The sequence below is a fragment of the Nilaparvata lugens genome, chromosome 3 (genome assembly GCF_014356525.2).
Source record: "Nilaparvata lugens isolate BPH chromosome 3, ASM1435652v1, whole genome shotgun sequence".
In the NCBI taxonomy this organism is placed as follows: Eukaryota; Metazoa; Arthropoda; class Insecta; order Hemiptera; family Delphacidae; genus Nilaparvata; species Nilaparvata lugens.
The window spans coordinates 95,647,174-95,666,795 of record NC_052506.1 but is presented as its reverse complement, the minus strand read 5'-3'; the positions used below and the strand labels follow the sequence as shown (position 1 = coordinate 95,666,795).

At 35.0% G+C, this 19,622-nt stretch overlaps 1 protein-coding gene across 2 annotated transcripts in view; it reads right to left on the bottom strand.

Moving 5' to 3' along the window:
- Positions 1-172: 172 nt before the first annotated feature.
- LOC111054882 (serine-rich adhesin for platelets) overlaps positions 173-19,622 on the bottom strand; it is a 255,970-nt gene continuing 236,520 nt past the window's right edge. For both annotated transcript variants that reach the window (XM_039425154.1, XM_039425155.1), the window contains 2 exons: positions 11,550-11,660; positions 173-8,337 (listed from right to left, as the gene is read on the bottom strand). In XM_039425154.1, the coding sequence (XP_039281088.1) occupies positions 5,486-8,337; positions 11,550-11,660 (2,963 nt within the window). In that variant the 3' untranslated portion in view covers positions 173-5,485. The remainder of the gene's footprint in view (positions 8,338-11,549; positions 11,661-19,622) is intronic.

The window sequence follows — 19,622 nt, the reverse complement described above, 5'->3', positions numbered from 1 at the left end:
ACATGTATGTAAATTTGTTTTAACAAATACATAATATCATACACTATTCTAGTGTTTTCATTATTGAAAGTATCACCTTATCTCACCTATTACAGTATCAGAAGTATTCATGAATAGTTTAGTTATACTACCTTAGAAGATGAATGTAATGGATCGTCAATAACACATCAGATCAAGATAATAAATTTATTCTGTATTCATTACATCATAAAAACAAACAAAATAATATATTAGGCCTATTAAATATTATCTGCAGTCTACTCAAATAGATTTGACACTTTGGTATTTACGTTATAAGAGTTTTATACCAATATAATCTAAACAATAAACTACATTATTTTTAATGGAAAACTTCATCTCTTTTTATTATCTTTATTACAACTTCACATATATCTTTGGCACCAAAGTTAAAAAATTCAACAAGTAAATATAAGATGACTTTGCGTAAGTGTAATATCTAAAGGCTATATTTATAATATACTTCATCAATCAATCATTCAATATACATGTTTCCATAAAAAATACACAAATGAAAACCCAGTTTCACATATAGCCTACTTATAATTTTGTAAAGTAGAAGGGAATATCAATATACAAAACTTAATCTAGTTGCATGAAAAACAATGGAAATTATAACTTGGATACAATACAATTACCATCTAATAGTCTTGAATGATTACTCAATATACAAATTGAAATCGGAGGTTGATACACACTGCTTTATTATATAAACGAAATTCAATTAGAAGACAATAACAATTCAATAATAGATGACACTGTGCTCAATTAGTATTATATACTCTTACTCTTGAAAACTATCATATATGAGATATGAAAATAGGCCAATACATTATAGATATAAATTATAATACAAATAAAATATGATTTCTGACATTAAAGCAATTGAATGTTTGAGAGCTTCCCAGTTGTATGATGGAAATTTGAACCCACTCAAATTTTCTTAATATTCCCATCGATTAACATTAGTATTACTATGAAAACTTTGAATAAATAAAACCTTCCTTTTTGTTTTATAGGATGAACCCATAGAAATCATTACATGTTGTATATCAATTCATAGGATAAATATATTATGGGTTATAGAATATGAAAGATAAGGTCGAAAAAGGAAATCTTACAACTGATAATGAAATGTTAATTCTACATGAATACTGAATACAGGGGATAGTTCTTCAATTATCCAATTTTTACTTAACTGATAGTCTTTCAATTTCTGAATAAACTTATGATTCACAGTCAATCAATTGTATAATATTATACAAATTCATTAACATCACTTTCATGATAATTTTATTAAAGATAGTATCAGAAAATTTATCTTACACAGTTTATCAACAAATTTGTTCACAGAACAAAACCATACAAGTTTTGATCAACAAAATACCTATGATATTTTCCAAACACACTCTTTGTCCTGTAATGTGAAATATTTTACATACCGGTACGGTATTTTACCGCTAGGCTACAATTTGTATGAGTCTACTTTCAGAAAGGTTTCTTATCATTAGTTACGTGAATAACTTTTGTGGATCAGTAAAATTCATACTTTCGAAGTCAACTTGGAACTGTACGGTAGGTCTATTTATTCTTCATAATTTTCTCATATGGAGATAGGATAAAAGCCGGATGTTTATGTGGGCATCAAACTCAGAGAAAAAAGTGATTGAAAGGTCCACTGCAGTGATTGTTTGTGAGAATGAGAGATGTGGATAGTAGAGAGCTTCCCAGTTCGTTCATACCAAAAAATAAAAAATGACAGATAATAATGATAATATCGAGTGACCTGGCTGGCTCAAGTCTGGTGTCAGAGTTTTCAGGTCGCACCTGATCAATTTCAGGGCCTCTGACATGACACAACGACTATTAGCCCTATTATTAGGCAGCCGGGAAAAATTACAAATGATAATATATTACTATGAATATTATTAGGTACCACAGGTTTTGAGCCAACAACATCATGTTTGAAAAGTTGCATTTATTATTATATATAATAAAGTTACTTTACCAGCTCTAGCAGGATTTTGAGACTGTAATATCACCCAAGAAAATATAGTTATATCTAATGATCGAACTGGAATAAATATAAAAGTAATGAAGAACTCATGTGGCATAATTCTATGAAAAATCTTTTGAAAATCATGAGATAGCCTACTTCATGCTTGGAGTGGTAGATTGAATAATAAATCATTCCAAAAGAATATGTTGATATTCTTGATGTGATGGGTTGAACCATGATATTTTGTTAAAGGAGCACATGAGTTTGCATTTATTCAATTGTTTTTAAATAGGTTTCAAAAATGTTTGTACGAGTATTTCTGAATGATTGAATAATATCTTTATTGGAATGAGATTTCGTTTATACTGTAATTATTATTGAAAGAGTAATTAATTCAGTTATTGAAAGAATAACAAGTAATTCAAGAAAGATTTTTCCACATTGCTGTGATTTAATTTTTAATATTTAGTAACTTGATAAAGTAAATTATGGAAATCAATAGAATTAATTATTTAGACGACTATCATATTTCACATCAGCATTTTCATTATTTTCAACTGTGGTATCATCGCCAAGGAGGTTTTTACAACTTATTTTCAATTCTCATATATTCACTTAATTTTATCACTCCTCAATTCGATAAGAAAGTTATGAATAAAATAATATACCAAATGAGAACAAACTTTAGTTGAATATAAAATTCACTTATCTCTAATCTATTTCCAATATACTCTTTCCATACTGCAACTAATTCCTAATGAAATTTGGAAAGGCTAACAGAGTAGTTTATTTGTCAATCAATCAAGTCAATAGCGATTATTATCATAATTTATCGGCAAAATAACAAATTCCACAAAAATTCAATAGCTGCTCTATAAGAACGATCACAGTACAAGAGTTCAAGAAATCTAATAACATTGAATAGATTGAAATTATTATTTATATAATATTTTTTATCTTATGAATATTTCAATATATTCAATGAGTATATTATATTTTGTATTACACTAGCACACAAGACCTAACTTCCCCTATTCACACCATTCTATGATTTCATGATAAAAAATCATACTATAAAATAACTATTAACCTCAGAATATTTGATTTATTATTTACAATATTATTATTCATTTATCGGACAAAAATATGTTAATGTTAAATCTACATAATACTGCGACTATCAATCATTTTTCAAATTATTTTCATTTTTTATTCCAGTTTAATGAGTTGAAACTCGTTCATTCATAACAATTTATCAGAGTCTTAATAAATTGTAATACGGTACGTTCATGGACTCTACCTAGTATCTCATCTGATAACACTGGTGATACTAAATTTCCAAATTGATTTATTGGACATTATTAAATAGAAAATTTGTTTATTTTCAAGGTGGCTCTTCAACATTCTTTTACAAAAATACTTTAATTATTATTATTTTACTTGTAATTCATTATACATATACAATTATGGACATGATTGCGTTTTGGAAGAATAATTGTTCAACCAAATAAACTTTCAACCGCAGTTGAATATTTTTATTATTTTCAATTCTAATTTCAACTATTACAGACATTTCCACTGCATATTCTATCTCCAAATTTTATACTTGAAATTCAATTCTTATAGAGACTAATTATTTTATACATCGGAACTTGAATCAGTTTTTGGTAATCATTTCATTTGTTAGAGAAGAACCACTAGCTATCGATATAAACTCATTTTTTCTTAACAAAAACAAAATTTCAACAGTTGAAAACATTCTTACAATTATTTATTCAGTAGTTGGTCCAATTTCATTTGAAAGAATAGATTATCACTTCTAATTTCACATTAAACTTGAATAGAAATGGTTATGATAACAGTCAAACTGATGTACCTTATAATTGGAATTGGAGAATTCAATTCACAATACAGAAGCCAGGAAGAGAGAATGCTTTCTTCCCTCTCCATAAGAACTTTTTCTTGTACAATATTTTCCAATAAGAATGACATTATTGTGTTCTCTTGTTGGAGATAGAACATAAATTATAGAGTTGAGCTATCATTCTTGTTCAACCTCTCAAAATAAAATTTAATTTTTTTGGACATATGACAACTTTAGCTAACAACCTAACATTAGCAAAACCTAATCAACAATCAACAAGCTAATTCATGTGAAGATTTAAGTGAATTCATTATATACCGAAAAGTCGGAGCTCTATGTCTATTCGAATCAACAAATTTCTGTTTTGATTCCATAGATTAGTATTAGTATCAGTTTTATTAAGGGCCAATTTCATTCAACAAATTCAGAACAATATACCAGTTGTAATAAAAACATTATAAAAACTTTTAGTACCATTTTATAAATATTAATTTTTGAAAATATTTTAAAGTTTTTAATAAAAGGGCACAGAAAGTTTATATATTGTTTTTATTTGAATCAAGAAGCCCATTTATAAGCGAAGTGATTCTATCAGTTTTAATCTATATTAGGTGGTGTAATTCGTTGATGTGTAGGCCTTATGTGTGCCAGATTAGGCCTTACTTAAAATCTTAATTCTCTTGGAATGTAAAGATATTGTTAGCTAGCTCCTGGTTATTGAGAGTATTAGGCTTGGATCAACTTGGTACTCTCTCTAAGATTTCAAATTGAAAACTAAATTATGATCAATTAGGGTGAGTAAGTACCCTATGGTAGATGATTTAGTACTTTGCAGCAAAAATGAATTCACTGAAAGTCTAAATTCTTTCAAATGACACTCAATTTTGATGTGTTGAGGAAGAATTGAACAAGAAATATTAACATGCATCTCGAACAGATAATATATATTTGCAATGAATAACATATCATTTTTTGTAATTGTAAGGGATCTATGTAATTATAACCTGTATGATCTAGTTCGGTGGCGAACTGTAAACTTATCTATAGTAGGTACCTGCTTGAATAGTACAGTACCGTATTTCAAATTCTGAATTGGAAAATTACGTTTTCATATTTGATTGGGATTATTTTTCTTTGACATTATTTTTCTTTGAATTTTCAGAATACCAATACTAAAATAGGAAGGTATTTTAGAAGTCTTCTCGAATAGGAAGGTGGATTAAATGATAAGCCGGATTTGTGACGGTTTTGTTGTGGACTATCAAGTAAAAGAGAAGAATTTTCAACAGATGGGAAGATGTTTCCAATATATTGCACCAACTTGGAATGCTACATACTTTAATCTAAGAGATTTTGACCTATAAATAAATTCGAATTCTCAACAAATAAGTAGTTCCGTAATTTATTTCTAACAGATACTCACACAATTTTTCGTATTTTTTCAGCGTTTTTCAATAGTATGTACAATATTTATTTATTTATTCTATAGACAGTAGTATATAGGCCTATAGCTAGTAGACTAACAAAATACAACACTTATAGTAAAACATTCAGGGTCCTGTACCGACACTATCCCAGTAGTAATGGTACTGCTGTGTGCTTTGTCAAACGTTCATCGCATAGAAAACCGGATTAGCGGTAGGCTGACCAGTGTTCGGATTAATGGGAGCATGTGACGTCACCGGTCCGTCCTGCTGTGGTGAGGGAATGTTGGTTGAGGTTGATACTTGCACACCGTAGACAGAGTCCTGAGGAAAGCCTGGTGAGGAGCTGGCCGCTCCCTCAGGGACTCCTCTCTCTGTCACGTGAGGCTTCATTCGGGTCGGTGAGGAAGTGAGAGAGGGAATCACAGGAGGCGACGCGGACCGCGTGAGGGGGTAAGCAGTCAGGTGAGGCGGTTTCTCTTGTGAATAAACAAGAGGCCCACGCACACTCATTGGGTAGGATCCCCTGGGAGGCGGAGGGGGCAGTTGGTAGTAGGTGGTTGAGAACGATGACGTCTGCGTGCCTCTTGCCACAACTAGATGTGGAGGACGCTGCATGTTCTCTGCTCCACGCCGTGTGGCCAGCAGATGGACCTGCACAGGTGTTCCTGAAGGGTATGGCACACGTATTGTCTGCTGCTGACCTTGGCCAACCCGAATTATTGATGTGGCCGGTCCATAATGTACAGCCTCCTCAGTGGCATAATGGGGCAACCTCACTGGAACAGGCACCTGCATCTGAACCAGACCTCCAGGACCAGGAAGACCTCGACGTGCTGCATAGATGGGTCCTGGCATTTCTTGTAGTGGCACAATCATGCCTGGTGGTGGTGAGTCTGAATGTGCCATATGGTGCATTGAGCCTCCACCACCTATCCTCAACGGCTGATGAAGGTTTCCTGTTGATGAGTACAACACATGCTGATAGCGTGTACCATTGTCCACAGGTGAATTGGAAGCATAGTCTGGTACAGGACTATCGTTGGGAAGGTATGTGAAGTTGTTCTCATCTTTCATGATTGGCCCAGCTGCAAGTCTAGCCTGTTGATTCATTTGTAGCTGGGCTGCTGCTCTTGGATCAACATCAGCAGCTGCATAGTATGGCCAGGAAACATGGCTGCCTGCAGGTGGTGGTTGCATCTGAGTCTGCATCTGTTGAATGATTTCAGTTGTTGAACCGAAACGTGGCTTGATTCCCCTCACTGATGGCCGCCTATTGAAGCCATAGTCATCCTGTTCATCATCCTCTGATGTTGCAACAGGTGGTGTGGAGTTGTAGCGCTTCCTGAGACGTTCAATTCGGCCTGCATCCTGTTGCACAAACAGCGCCAGCTCATCCTGTGAGTCACCTGCAGGTGTTCCAGCTACCACATCAGGGCGTGGAGCTAGTTTGCCCTGTTCATCTAGAAGTGCCTCATCAATGTCATCCAAACTGTATTCAGTCTCAGCAGCAGTGCTTGTACTTGTACTAGCCACTGAGCCTCTCTCCCCTGGAGCATCCTTGTTGACCGGGGAATCCTCCCCACTTCCACTCACACAAGCAGTCAGGGGAGCCAAAGTAGACAAAAACTGTTTTCTTGCTTCAGTTGTCACACTATTACGAGCAATCAATGTGCTCTTCAGGTTCTGTGTATTCAAACCATTTCCTAGATCTGGTGGAGAAGTTGTTGTTTGTTGTGCCTGTTGATAGACAGGCTGGTAGTATGGGTACTGATGTTCAATTGAGGCAGGTGTTTGCAGTATGACACTGTTGGGATGTTGAGTCTCACATTTCTCACCTCCACGCCTTGTGAATAGATCTGTCAACTTTCTGTACGTTGATGACACACCTCCAGAGGATGCAATTTTGTCTGGACGAGCTGGTGGTGGCTTGGATTCCTCACCAGGTGGACTAGATCTGGTAGGAAAAGGTGTAGTGGAGTTTGAGTTTTCATCTGCCTGGAGTCGTTCATCACCTGAATTCGATACATCCTCATCAACATCCAAGGTCAACTGTTTTATCCTCTCAACCAGTGAATTCTCGTTCTTGATCTTGTTCTGGTTGCGTCTCAAACGTGCTGAATCATGTGGATATCTCAACAAACTCCTCCTCAGTGTATTCCTTTCAATCGTTCTCTTGATGAGATTACTCTGCAGTGATGTATCTTCATCATCACTGGCCCCACCCCCTCCAAAACTGCCTTGAGCTTCTCCCTGCGGGGAAGTGGCCATAGTTTGACTGGAGCCATCCCGGTTTTTAGCAGCGGCATTGTTGAATGGGTCGAGTTTGGGTTTTTTAGACTCATCAAACAAACGGAGTGACTCAGTTGTGAGAAGATATTTGGAGTCAGGGTCCTCAGTTTCGGGGGAGCGGTTATGGAGAGGAGGCGGGGATATGAAGCGAGGTCCTGGGAAGAGCTGGCGGACGGCAGAGTTGGGACGAGCGCTGTTAGCAGCTGCAGCAACCTGATTTCCCAGTTTGAAGGTCAATGTCAATTCAGTAGGTGTTGACGCAATATCCTCAGTATTCGTCTGACCATCACAGAAATGCACTCCTCTCCTGGCATCGGCTGATTCCTCCCACATCTGCTGCTGGTTTTGCTGATCAGCTGGTCTGCTGATCTGCTGACTGCCATCGTCTGAATCGATACTTTTCCACAGTTTGCCACCCTTCAAGATGCCACTCAAACCCGGTTTACTATCGGCTGCTGCGTCAGTCTTACTCTCAGCTTCTCTAACAATTCGGCGCTCGGTCACAGTTGTCATGGTGATGGTTTCAACAATGTATCTTTGTTGTTGCTGTGTGAGTTGTTGATGTTTCTGCTGCTGCAGTTGCTGCTGTTGTTGTTGTTGTTGTTGTTGTTGTTGTTGCTGCTGCTGCTGCTGATGTTGTTGGAGGGGGATGGCTTTGGTGGGCGGGGGAGGTGCTTGCAGTTGAGAATCTTTTGCTTGCGTGGAGAACTTGTCAGTGTAGTGGTCGGGCCTTGATCCTCCTGGAAAATATAATGACCAGGATTATCAAATGGAATTGATTGCAGGTGAACATGTGTATAATTGAAACCAGAATGAAATTGATACACTATTACTTGACAACAATTCAATAACTGCTATTTCTGTAGACAACTTTGAACCAAACAGCTATTCCAATGAACAGCTAAATTCGACAATATCAATGAATAGGTGTTCGAAAAAATCGTAATTTGAACTTTTTTTCGGAACTGGAGATTCATAAACACGATACCTACTCGAATACCTAACATATACCCAACAAATACGAATTTGAATAGGCTCTACTGGTATCTGAACACATATTTTTGAATTTATTCAAACAATTTTTATTGTAGCTTACGTGCTTATGAAAATGTCTCAACTTATCACTTGTTCTCTCTATCATAACAAGAAGAGCCTCTCAGTGGGGAACTCTCATTTACTTCGAATCACTTATATTCATGATATCAATAGAATTCATTGGAATGTTGTGTTGAGTTTCATATTATTTCCCATTTAAATAGGATGGAATACGTCTTGAATAATTGAATAGAAAGAAGCAGGCTTTCTCTTTTAATATCAAAATATGATTACATTCATCTTCATTAACACAAACTTCAGAGGTCCGTGTATTATTTCAGCAGACAACTCCTAATCAAAATTGAACTAAATGGAGAATATTTTCAGAGAGAGAAAGGCTTTCTCATTCGAAAATACAAGAAGTTGGAGCGCTCGCTATGGCTGACTTCTCCGCAAAGAGATTTTCAAGGGACAGTCAGGTGAGCTGAGCTTTGTGAAGCTTTTAATTAGGGAAGAAAAATGAATAGCCGATTTTTTGTAGCAAAGTTAGTTTTCCGTACATAAATTAAAAGAGTCGGGTACTGTTCTAGTCTGATAAAAGCTGGTGATGTCTTTCAAGCTCTAAATCTGAACTTAGTCTGAATTCTTCTTCCTGTCTCCCTTAATTTTCTCTTCTGGCAGAATAAATAACGAAAGAGTAATTAAAACTCTTGAGACAACAATCTGGAGAAGAGAAAGAGCGGCTCGACACAAGTCAGCCATTTGCAATTTGATTTTTATCCAAGTAGAAGGTGTTGTTTTATTTTTTGAAAATGGAACAAATTTGGATGTACATACTATTCCATTAACTTTCGACACTAGCGAATAAAACCAGGAAATCACAAGAGATTTGATTAGAATTCAAGCTTCTTTTCGGAATTCCGTCTGTTAGAAATAAGTAGGCTATTTCATATTGAAATGATTTTGAAGCATTTTAATGATTCCATCCTCAAAATAATCAAACATTTTCGATAATCTGGTATAAACTTTTTATCTATACAACATTAAGCATAGAAAAATAGAGTTATTCTAAAAACTAGAACAGTTCTGTTGTCTTTGAATATTTAATACAATCTTTGTGAGGTATTAACAGTAGGAGGAGAGAAGGTAAGAAGAAACAGTACCGAGGAGGAGGAGGGGAAAGAGAAGACAATGTCGTGTAGGATGGTGGGCGGAAGGAATAGGAAGCGGAAGCTTTTGTGAAGAAAGGGGTGGATTGAGAGGGGAGAGGATAATAAATTGTGAGGATAAGAAGAATGAAAGGATAAGGATAAGATGCACGAGGGAATGGAAAGAGAAGAACAAATTCTTGTTAACAAAGTATAATTCCAAACGCCTGTATACTATATCAGTATGATAAAAAAAACATTGTTTTTTTCCATTGAAATTCAGTCATCATCATCATCACAATCAATCAACAAAAACCTTGTTCTAAAACAACTTTTTAAAGTAATATTTTGCCAGTTGAAAGAAAATCTCTCTCTGCGGTAGGTTGTTAAATTACTGCGACATAGGAACTCCAGTTTAGTTGTAGAATTGGAGAAGACTAATTATCGAGCAATTGGACACCAGATGGTCAATTGCACGGTTTAATTACACCGAGTACCAATCAGTGCTCCCCCCTCAACCAAACCCCAATTCACCCCCACCCCCATTCCTGATGAGGGAATGAGGGAGAGAGCTCAACTAACGCACTCTTCGCACAATCTACAGAACTCAGCAGCAATTCTGAATTCGCTCACTGCCGATTTCATTGGAATGTATGGTGGCTCACTGTTTGTCCAGGGTCCAGATTCAGTATTTTATCGGTCAAGGCCATGGAGAAACCATTAAATCAAGAACAAGATAAATGGATGTTCAATTTTTGCTGTTATTGATGTCTGACATAATGAGATGCAGACTGGAATGTGGAGATACATGAGGTTTAGAGATGATAAGAATGATGTTTAAGATGTAGAGATGAAAAAAAGCCATGATGACGAAATAGACCGACAGTTCTATATTGAATCATAAATTGTGTTTTTGAGAGACCAAATCCATTTATTTCATGGAGCTTCAGGTGGATATCAAAATAGAGGACACCGGTTTTCAAATGCATGAATTATATATTCAATAGGGTTGGCTTTTCAAGATGTGTGTGATTTAACTGCGCATTAGCAAACCAGCTGGTGTTATATAAATAAGTCTCTTCGATCCGAGAGCAATGAATAACCTGACCAGAGAGTAGACATTATTTCCTCAAAATTACTTTTCTTCTATAATATATTAACAGGAAATATAAAGAGTGGGTTATGATGAGGATGCACAAAACGGTCCCTTGTAGAATCAACGTATTGATTGCCAAGTAAAGTCAAGTGGTGAAGTGGAAAATTATTAGAAAACTATATTTTCGATCATAGTTTGTAATAATCCAAACTCTGGCTAAATAGGGAGTAATTTTGGTAAGTAATATGTTTTTTCATTGTAATTCGGATGTATAAAGGATGAAATTATTCAATTAAAAAATGATGATGACTGATAGATCACAGATTGAAGGTGAGTTAATTGCAGGGATGACTGGAGAAACTGGCAATGGCTTTTAAAGAAATCCATTATTGGAGTGAACCGAAAACATTGATTGGTATATTTGATCCAAATTTGAAATAACCATCTCTCTGGAGATTTCTGCGAAGTTATGTAGAGAAAGTCATTATTTGATTATTATTATTGAATGAATTTTTGGTTATGGAACTATTTCATTTCTTGTGAATTTTATTGCAATTGTTTTTTTTTTTTTTTTTGGGGTTTTGTGATGGATTTTGTCTCTATCTTTTTTCCATTCAATTTTTATGATTTTCCTATTTTTTTCTATCAAGGATTTCGGAATGTTTTATCTGACCTGCAGGTGGTTCCACTTGTATTTCTTCATTTTTCGTTTCAATTCTGTTCTGTTCTGGTTGGCGCTGGTGTGACGAGGGTCTGCCTGTCTCCTCCCATTCTTCACGCGGATCTGAAAATCGAGAGAATATATAGAAATTAATGGAAGAAAAAGGTGAGAGAATAAATTACCAGCATACACTCAAAACGCTCCATATCAGACAATGTGCGGTACAAAACTATTATGAACATTAAAAGAGCAAAATTCAATTTATTTCATAAGCTGGAATACAATGAAATCTATGCTTATTTTGAATATCCAATTTTGCTTGCAGGAATAATGTTCCTCCATTCTCTATTCATCAATGTTGAATAATATTTTGTATACATGAATAAATGAAGTTTGAATCGATTAGAGTTACTACATTCTAATGAAATTTCGAATTCAAAGAGGAAAATAATTTGCTTACAATTCAATCCCCTTATAGTTTTCTCAAGATTTTGTTATTTTTATCAGAATCATTATATCTTCTCATATTGTTTGATATTCTACATTCAAATTATTTGTTGCAGATAATGTGAAATCAGATAATATGATCAATTTAATAATATACTTTTATATGAAAACAGGAAAGAAAAATTACTTTTATATTTTTGCATACTGCAGCAAAAATAGGAGAATAGCTATTCAAACTTTCAAAGTTGATTAAAGTGAGTTTTTTCGTGCAGGTGCTATTAATCAAGAAGGGTTGATCTGAAGAAATGAAAAATTATGTTTTTCAGCTTTCCATATGCAATACATCGATGATAGATAATTCAGTAGAAGACTCCATACATAAATAATTAGTATGGAAATCCATTATTCACAAGAAATCGATTGATAGATTCTACAAGTTCCTTCATAATAAATTAGTTCCTAATAAAAGTTCCTAAATAATTAGAATGGAAATCCATTATTCATAAGAAATCGATTGATAGATTCTCAAGTTCCTTCATAATGTGTTAAGTGTAGAATAATTAGATTTATACTGTGGTTAAAAATGTTGACTTAAACAGTAAACATGATTAATTGGGAAATTGAAAAGATAAAAAATTGAAATCTGAAAAGGAAATTGGAGTAGCAGTTCACGGGAAAGCCTGGAGAAATTTGACTTTACCAGGACAATTGTATTAGTCCCAGCTTTTGGAATACAGTGAGTCACTATTTCTTAGGACACTACGTTCGCTGCGAACACATTTTACAAAAAAGTAGACGTTCACAACATTAATTTCACAAACGACCCGGCAATCGGCCATTAGAATTCATCAGGCTCGCATTTAACGCGTGTTTTGTAGCAAAAATTGCAGTTGGTCTGTATTGGACGAGCAACCAAGTTTGATTAAATTTTCATCGGACCCTTCTGTGTTGGGTTGGGCTGGCCGACTGAAATTAGCACAGCATTCATTCACACGATACTGCTGATGTTTGCAAAAAGTAAGCTCTCCCTTTTCCAAAAATCTCTCTCAATCACTTTCCCTCACTTGGTCTCTCTCATTTTGTCAATCTTACTCACTCACTCTTTTTCCGTTCTGTGTCTTTCTCTTTCGCTCTCTTGTTTTGACTATCTTCCTCTTCCCCCATTCATACTCGCTTCAATTCAATTATTTTATCCTTTTTCGCTTCTATTGTATAGTCTTGATGTTATAGTCAGTCAGTATGGAATTTAATCCTATACATTCTATACATTTATTTTATTTACATTCTATACTCACTGTTGATAGATATCTGTATTGAATGAAAACTACTTGATATTGTCAAAACCTTCAATTTATATAAGTAATTTGAGATTCTAGCTTCGGTTGTTGATCAATCTCTAGTGATCTCGAAATTTGAACATCGAGCAGCAAAATACATAGTATGGCTGGAGCCCTTACGATTGGGCATTAAACAATGTTTCGACCAATGAAAATACACCTGAACCTTCATTGATTAATAGCTAATGGCCAATTGCAGAGCTTCACCGATACTATATATTCAGCTGCTCAATATTGAGGCTTTCAGTTCACTACAGATTGATAACGGGGTATCAACCGAGACTAGTATCTCGAATTGTTCTAATAAATTTGTGTTTTTGACAATATCAAGTCGTTTCCATTTGCCATGAGAGTGATAGATGATTATACATTTTTCCCGTACAATAATACTCTATGAAAAACACAACATGCTCTTATCCAAATCAGTTACTATTCAAATCTGAAAATAAAAAAATTATTATTGAAGACACATGAAAATTGTTGTTCATAGATAATTCGGAAATACATCCACCCTTAAAGGTTGATAGCGCCTCTGACTCCATCTGTTGCCAACTCTCACTATGTTATTGATGCTTTTCACCATAGTGTCATGATTAAATGATTATTGTTTATTCCATTCACTTTTCAATGTTTCAATAATCATTCCTCGCTTGGAACATACCAAACAATGGGGCTTAGTCTCCTATAATTAAGGCCCAATGGTGGTTACCATTGCACTACTAGTGGAGTCACTCAGAATTTAATTAGAGACAAGAAACGTGGGTTGTGGAATTTGTACCCCCTTCCACCCTCAAACCAGTGCTTTTGTTCACAAGGTCTGAACTGGGGTCACCCTAGACCCCCGCTCACCCTGCCCCCCTTCAATCGACCCCAATCAATATCACCCTTCATTACCATCTTTGATTTCAATGGAAGGGTATCTTTAGTTGACTGTTGAAAACAACAAAGGTCATCTAGAACATGGGCGAGGTATGGTGGAATGTAATCAACAATATTATTGGATAGCAATATTTCTATTTAAACTCATAATGATACAATTGAATTCATGATGATCACCTGAAATCGATCAAATTTCGTATCTAGGCCTTGTTTTATGAATATGTAGAAGCATGGCCATCTATAGTTTAATAAGGCCAGTTCAAGAGAACTATAGATAGCCATAGTAGAAGTCATCTAGGGTTATAATGGGAAAACGTCACCACACACATCTAATCTTTCATCAACACCATCATTATATTACACTCACAGTATGTTCATAATCATTACATACTTATGGTAATATATTTATGGTAAATATGATTATAATGACGGCATAACAACAATGACTATGTTTATGTACTACTATATCCAATGACTATGTATAACAACAATGACAGTGACAATATATAACAACAGTAGGCTATTGAGTGGATGAATTTTCCAAGTGAAAAATCGATTTATTCTCGAATTAATAATAAATAATTTTCATATTAATTCAACAGTTTAGATTTTTCAACTCTTATAGTGTATTATAGCAAAAATTGAATTTTTATTCGCACTTCAAGTATTTACATTTCTTCATCAATTCTGATTCTAATTCCAGTAAAATCACTGAATAACTGGGTAACAATTCAACACCATCTTGACTATCAAAGAACATAATTATATGATTATTGTGTATCTTTTTTGTGTAGTTGAGAAGTTGATATTGTGGTAATTATTCATATTGAATGAAAAAGACTAAGAAATTGTCATCGATTGTCATTCGAAGAATGAAAAAGACTAAGAAATTGTCATTTTCATTCATTATTGTGTATAATCTACGTGGCGTATTAAAAAATGCATGAAAAATCAGAACGGTTTCTATGTTACGAGACCGGGGAATTTGCAAACTTCATATGTGTGCTTGAGAAGGTTAAAAACTGAAGCTCTTTGACAGCTCAATCATAGATTTATTCCTAATTTGTTATTTGATTATGAATACAATAATTGACAACTCAAAATTTGAAAACGGTGCATGAGAACTTGGAAAGGTGTTAAATTTAAACTCAGTCGAAGCGACATGATGTCATGAATATTTCAAATTCACGAAGAAGGTAAGGATCAAAAGTTTGAGAGCCAAAGCATCAAAGTCGGCTGCTTTTCTAAGTGAACTTTGTTTCTCTGAGAATCAGCTTTGGATCGACACGATAAGTGACGCAAAATCCTGTCAGTTCAATCTGAATATTCAACGCACTTGAGAGTTGAAACGAATTTGCTAAGCGTGGAAAAATTGTTCGAAACTTTAGAAAAGTTTTAGAATACTTTGAACGGTGGAAAGTTTGGGAATTGTCGCATTTCCTAAAACAGATATCGGTTTTCGTCAAAAATCACAATTCTCTTGTATGGAGACACTTTATATGAACAATTCAAGGCTTATTTAGTGGAGCATGTAGTAACCAAATACATTATCAAAATGATAGGGAGAGGAAAAATAAGGTAACCTTGTGCTATTCCTCTCCCAAATTTGGATAACACATAGTCGGAAATAGTCTTGTAGTTCTTCAATTCACAAATTTCTCAGTCCTCAAGTATTTTCACAAAGTAGATTTTCAAATTAAGATGCTTCTACTATTTAGATGGTATTTTTATTGAGTAACCATAGTTAGATACTATAGTTATAGAGATACTATACATAGTTAGATAGTAGTGATAAGTTGGTGATCATGTAGAATAAGGTGCTTACTCAGAAGTTGACTTCTCCATAAATTATCAACAAATGGCGATATAGCTGAGTATTCAATCAATTTCATAACGTACTATATGGAGAATAATTTAATCGGAGTAAAGATGGATCTCGATGCTGAAATATTGTAATGTAACTACAGTAGAAAGAAATCGAAATTTATTGTTCCAAAATAGTTATTTGTGCAACTAGTGCGCAAAGTGACAGTTTGCTGCATCGAAAGAAACGTTTACGCCCGAGCCGTAGGCGAGGGCGGAATGGTTTTTTGAGTGCAGCAGAGGAACTTTGCGCACGTATTTCACATTTAATTTTTCCTACAGTTACCATTGAATATGAGAAGTGGGTAATTATGGGTGAAATTGCCTGAATAGTGTAGTAGTGTTTGAATGGCGGGGGGCAGCTGTGTGGTGTGTGCTGTGGTGGCACTGTGCTGTCGTTGTCCTTGGTTATAATATCTACTTAATAATTAGCGCGTTGTGCTTCGTTGCACCTCTGCTCACTATAGCAGCCACAGCAGTCACTGTTACCAACTTAATTTTGATTTTGCTGCACTGGTGCTCCATATAACCTACTAACTATTTTGCGTTGTCATGCTGCAAATCTGGAGTACGCAAAGTACTCACTTTGCGCACTAGTGTGGAAAAGTGATTCTTTGCAGCCTGCAATCAGTGCACAAATGGTCACTTTCCAGGGTATCTGTAGGAAAAATATATTTATTACAATACATAACTGAAAATAATGTTTCTACAGTGTGGGATCGTTCATGTTCCATATGCATTATTCAATCTTTCGAACAGTATGGATACAATGTCAAACAAATACTTCTATTGAACAAAAATAAAACTCCACTAAAGATCAGCGGTAAATTATTATTCTTAAATCTTGAAAGAGGTCAAAGTTCTCATACAATCCAATGAAATTCGAAATCCAATAATCCAATTTACGTAGGCTATAAATTATATCTCCTTGTCTATCTCCTGTGTTTTTCATTCTCTCTTATTCCTAATAGTCAATATTTTGTGTTTCAATTTCATCAGTTGAATTCAATTCCTCCTCATCATAGTTGTCCGAGATTTGTCACTTTTCCATCCCATTATTCTTTGTTTTCATGCTCGTCCTGCTGTGCCCCGTCATGCACAGAGTCTTCTGTCCATGGACACACCACTGAAGGGTGGAGTAGGAAGAAATGAATTTGGAGAATGTGGAAGAATGGGGAAGAGAATAATAAGGTGAAATATATAGTTATTTGTGCAACTAGTGCGCAAAGTGTCAGTTTGCTGCACCGAAAGAAACGTTTACGCCCGAGCCGTAGGCGAGGGCGGAATGGTTTGTTGAGTGCAGCAGAGGAACTTTGCGCACGTATTTCACATTAAGTTTTTCCTACAGTTACCATTGAATATGAAAAGTGGGTAATTATGAGAAAATTGCCTGAAATGCATCAAATGTTTTCTGTGTAATTTTATTATTGATAAAAACCTTAATCCTAAAATCCTAAAGTCCTCGTTGTCCTTGGTTATAATATCTACTTAATTATTAGCGCGTTGTGCTTCGTTGCACCTCTGCTCACTATAGCAGCCACAGCAGTCACTGTTACCAACTTCATTTTGATTTTGCTGCACTGTTGCTCCATATAACCTACTAAGTATTTTGCGTTGCCATGTTGCAAATCTGGAGTGCAGACAAATTTTTTCGCCCCACTTGGATGTAATGAGCTGGTTTTCGTGCGTCATATGGAGGCCGAAAATGATTGTTTTCTGACCAGGCCGGTAAAAGTTTTACGGCCCTAGGGCTGTAAAATAACCTTGAAGTCAGCTGATTCTGATTGATGTGAATGTGTTTACAAAATGGTTTATGAAACGGAATCTGTTTATGCTTCTAGAATTGAATAAAGTATTTTGCAATAAGATACTATCATTCTATTTGGATAAATGAAATACAAATAAGATATTATAAACTATTCAAATTCAATTTTCAGAGTATAATAGAATCTAACCTCAAACCTGCTTTTAATCGTACTGCGTTTAATCGTTTATCACGAAACCTGGTGGATAATTTTCGAACTACTTGGGCAATATCCATGGTGCTGAACGTTTTTACAAATAGTTTATGTAACGGAATCAGTTTATGCTTCTAGAATTGAATAAAGTATTCTGAACGGAATCAGTTCATGCTTCTAGAATTGAATAAAGTATTCTGCAAAATAATACTATCATTTTATTTGGATGAATGAAATACAGATAAGATATAAATATTATAAATTATTCAAATTCGATTTTCAGAGTAGGATAGAACTTCTAACCTAAACTTCCGAAGTCAATGACAACAAGCATTGTTGAGGTTGACATTCAGATTGGCCAAATTTCAAGTGTGCTAAAACAGCTGATCAAAAACTTTTCATTATTTGTGTTTATTATTCAAGAATCAAAACATTCATAATAATATCATCTTATTGTCATTTGGAAGAATAAAAAGTATAAACTCAACCTCTTACATAATTGAACATAATCTTTTAGGTTATTTATACAAATCAGAATAAAAAATAAAATACTTGGACAATTTCCTGATATTCAGATTACCGTACCTCAGATTTGCTAGAGCTATGACCTTCCTGTTTTGCTTTCGGAAGTGCCTAATAAACAATTATTCTCATATTTATATTGTTTATTTTTCTGTGTGGCGAAAAATAACGTTCTCACCATGGGCAAAAATGTTTTTCCGGCTCTCAATCTTTTCTAGTCCTCGGCCTACGGCCTCGGACTTCAAAAACCGATTTCGAGCCGGAAAAGTCTCATTTTCGGCCTAGGTGCGAAATATACTATTCCCGCACTAGAGCGGAAAAGTGATTCTTTGCAGCCTGCAATCAGTGCACAAATGGTCACTTTCCAGGGTATCTGTAGGAAAATATATTTATTACAATACATAACTGAAAATAATGTTTCTACAGTGTGGGATCGTTCATGTTCCATATGCATTATTCAATCTTTCGAACAGTATGGATACAATGCCAAACAAATACTTCTATTGAACAAAAATAAAACTCCCACTAAAGATCAGCGGTAAATTATTATTCTTAAATCTTGAAAGAGGTCATAGACTGTTCTCATACAATCCAATGAAATTCGAAATCCAATAATCGAATTTACGTAGGCTATAAATTATATCTCCTTGTCTATCTCCTGTGTTTTTCATTCTCTCTTATTCCTAATAGTCAATATTTTGTGTTTCAATTTCATCAGTTGAATTCAATTCCTCCTCATCATAGTTGTCCGAGATTTGTCACTTTTCCATCCCATTATTCTTTGTTTTCATGCTCGTCCTGCTGTGCCCCGTCATGCACAGAGTCTTCTGTCCATGGACACACCACTGAAGGGTGGAGTAGGAAGAAATGAATTTGGAGAATGTGGAAGAATGGGGAAAGAGAATAATAAGGTGAAATATATAGTTATTTGTGCAACTAGTGCGCAAAGTGTCAGTTTGCTGCACCGAAAGAAACGTTTACGCCCGAGCCGTAGGCGAGGGCGGAATGGTTTTTTGAGTGCAGCAGAGGAACTTTGCGCACGTATTTCACATTAAGTTTTTCCTACAGTTACCATTGAA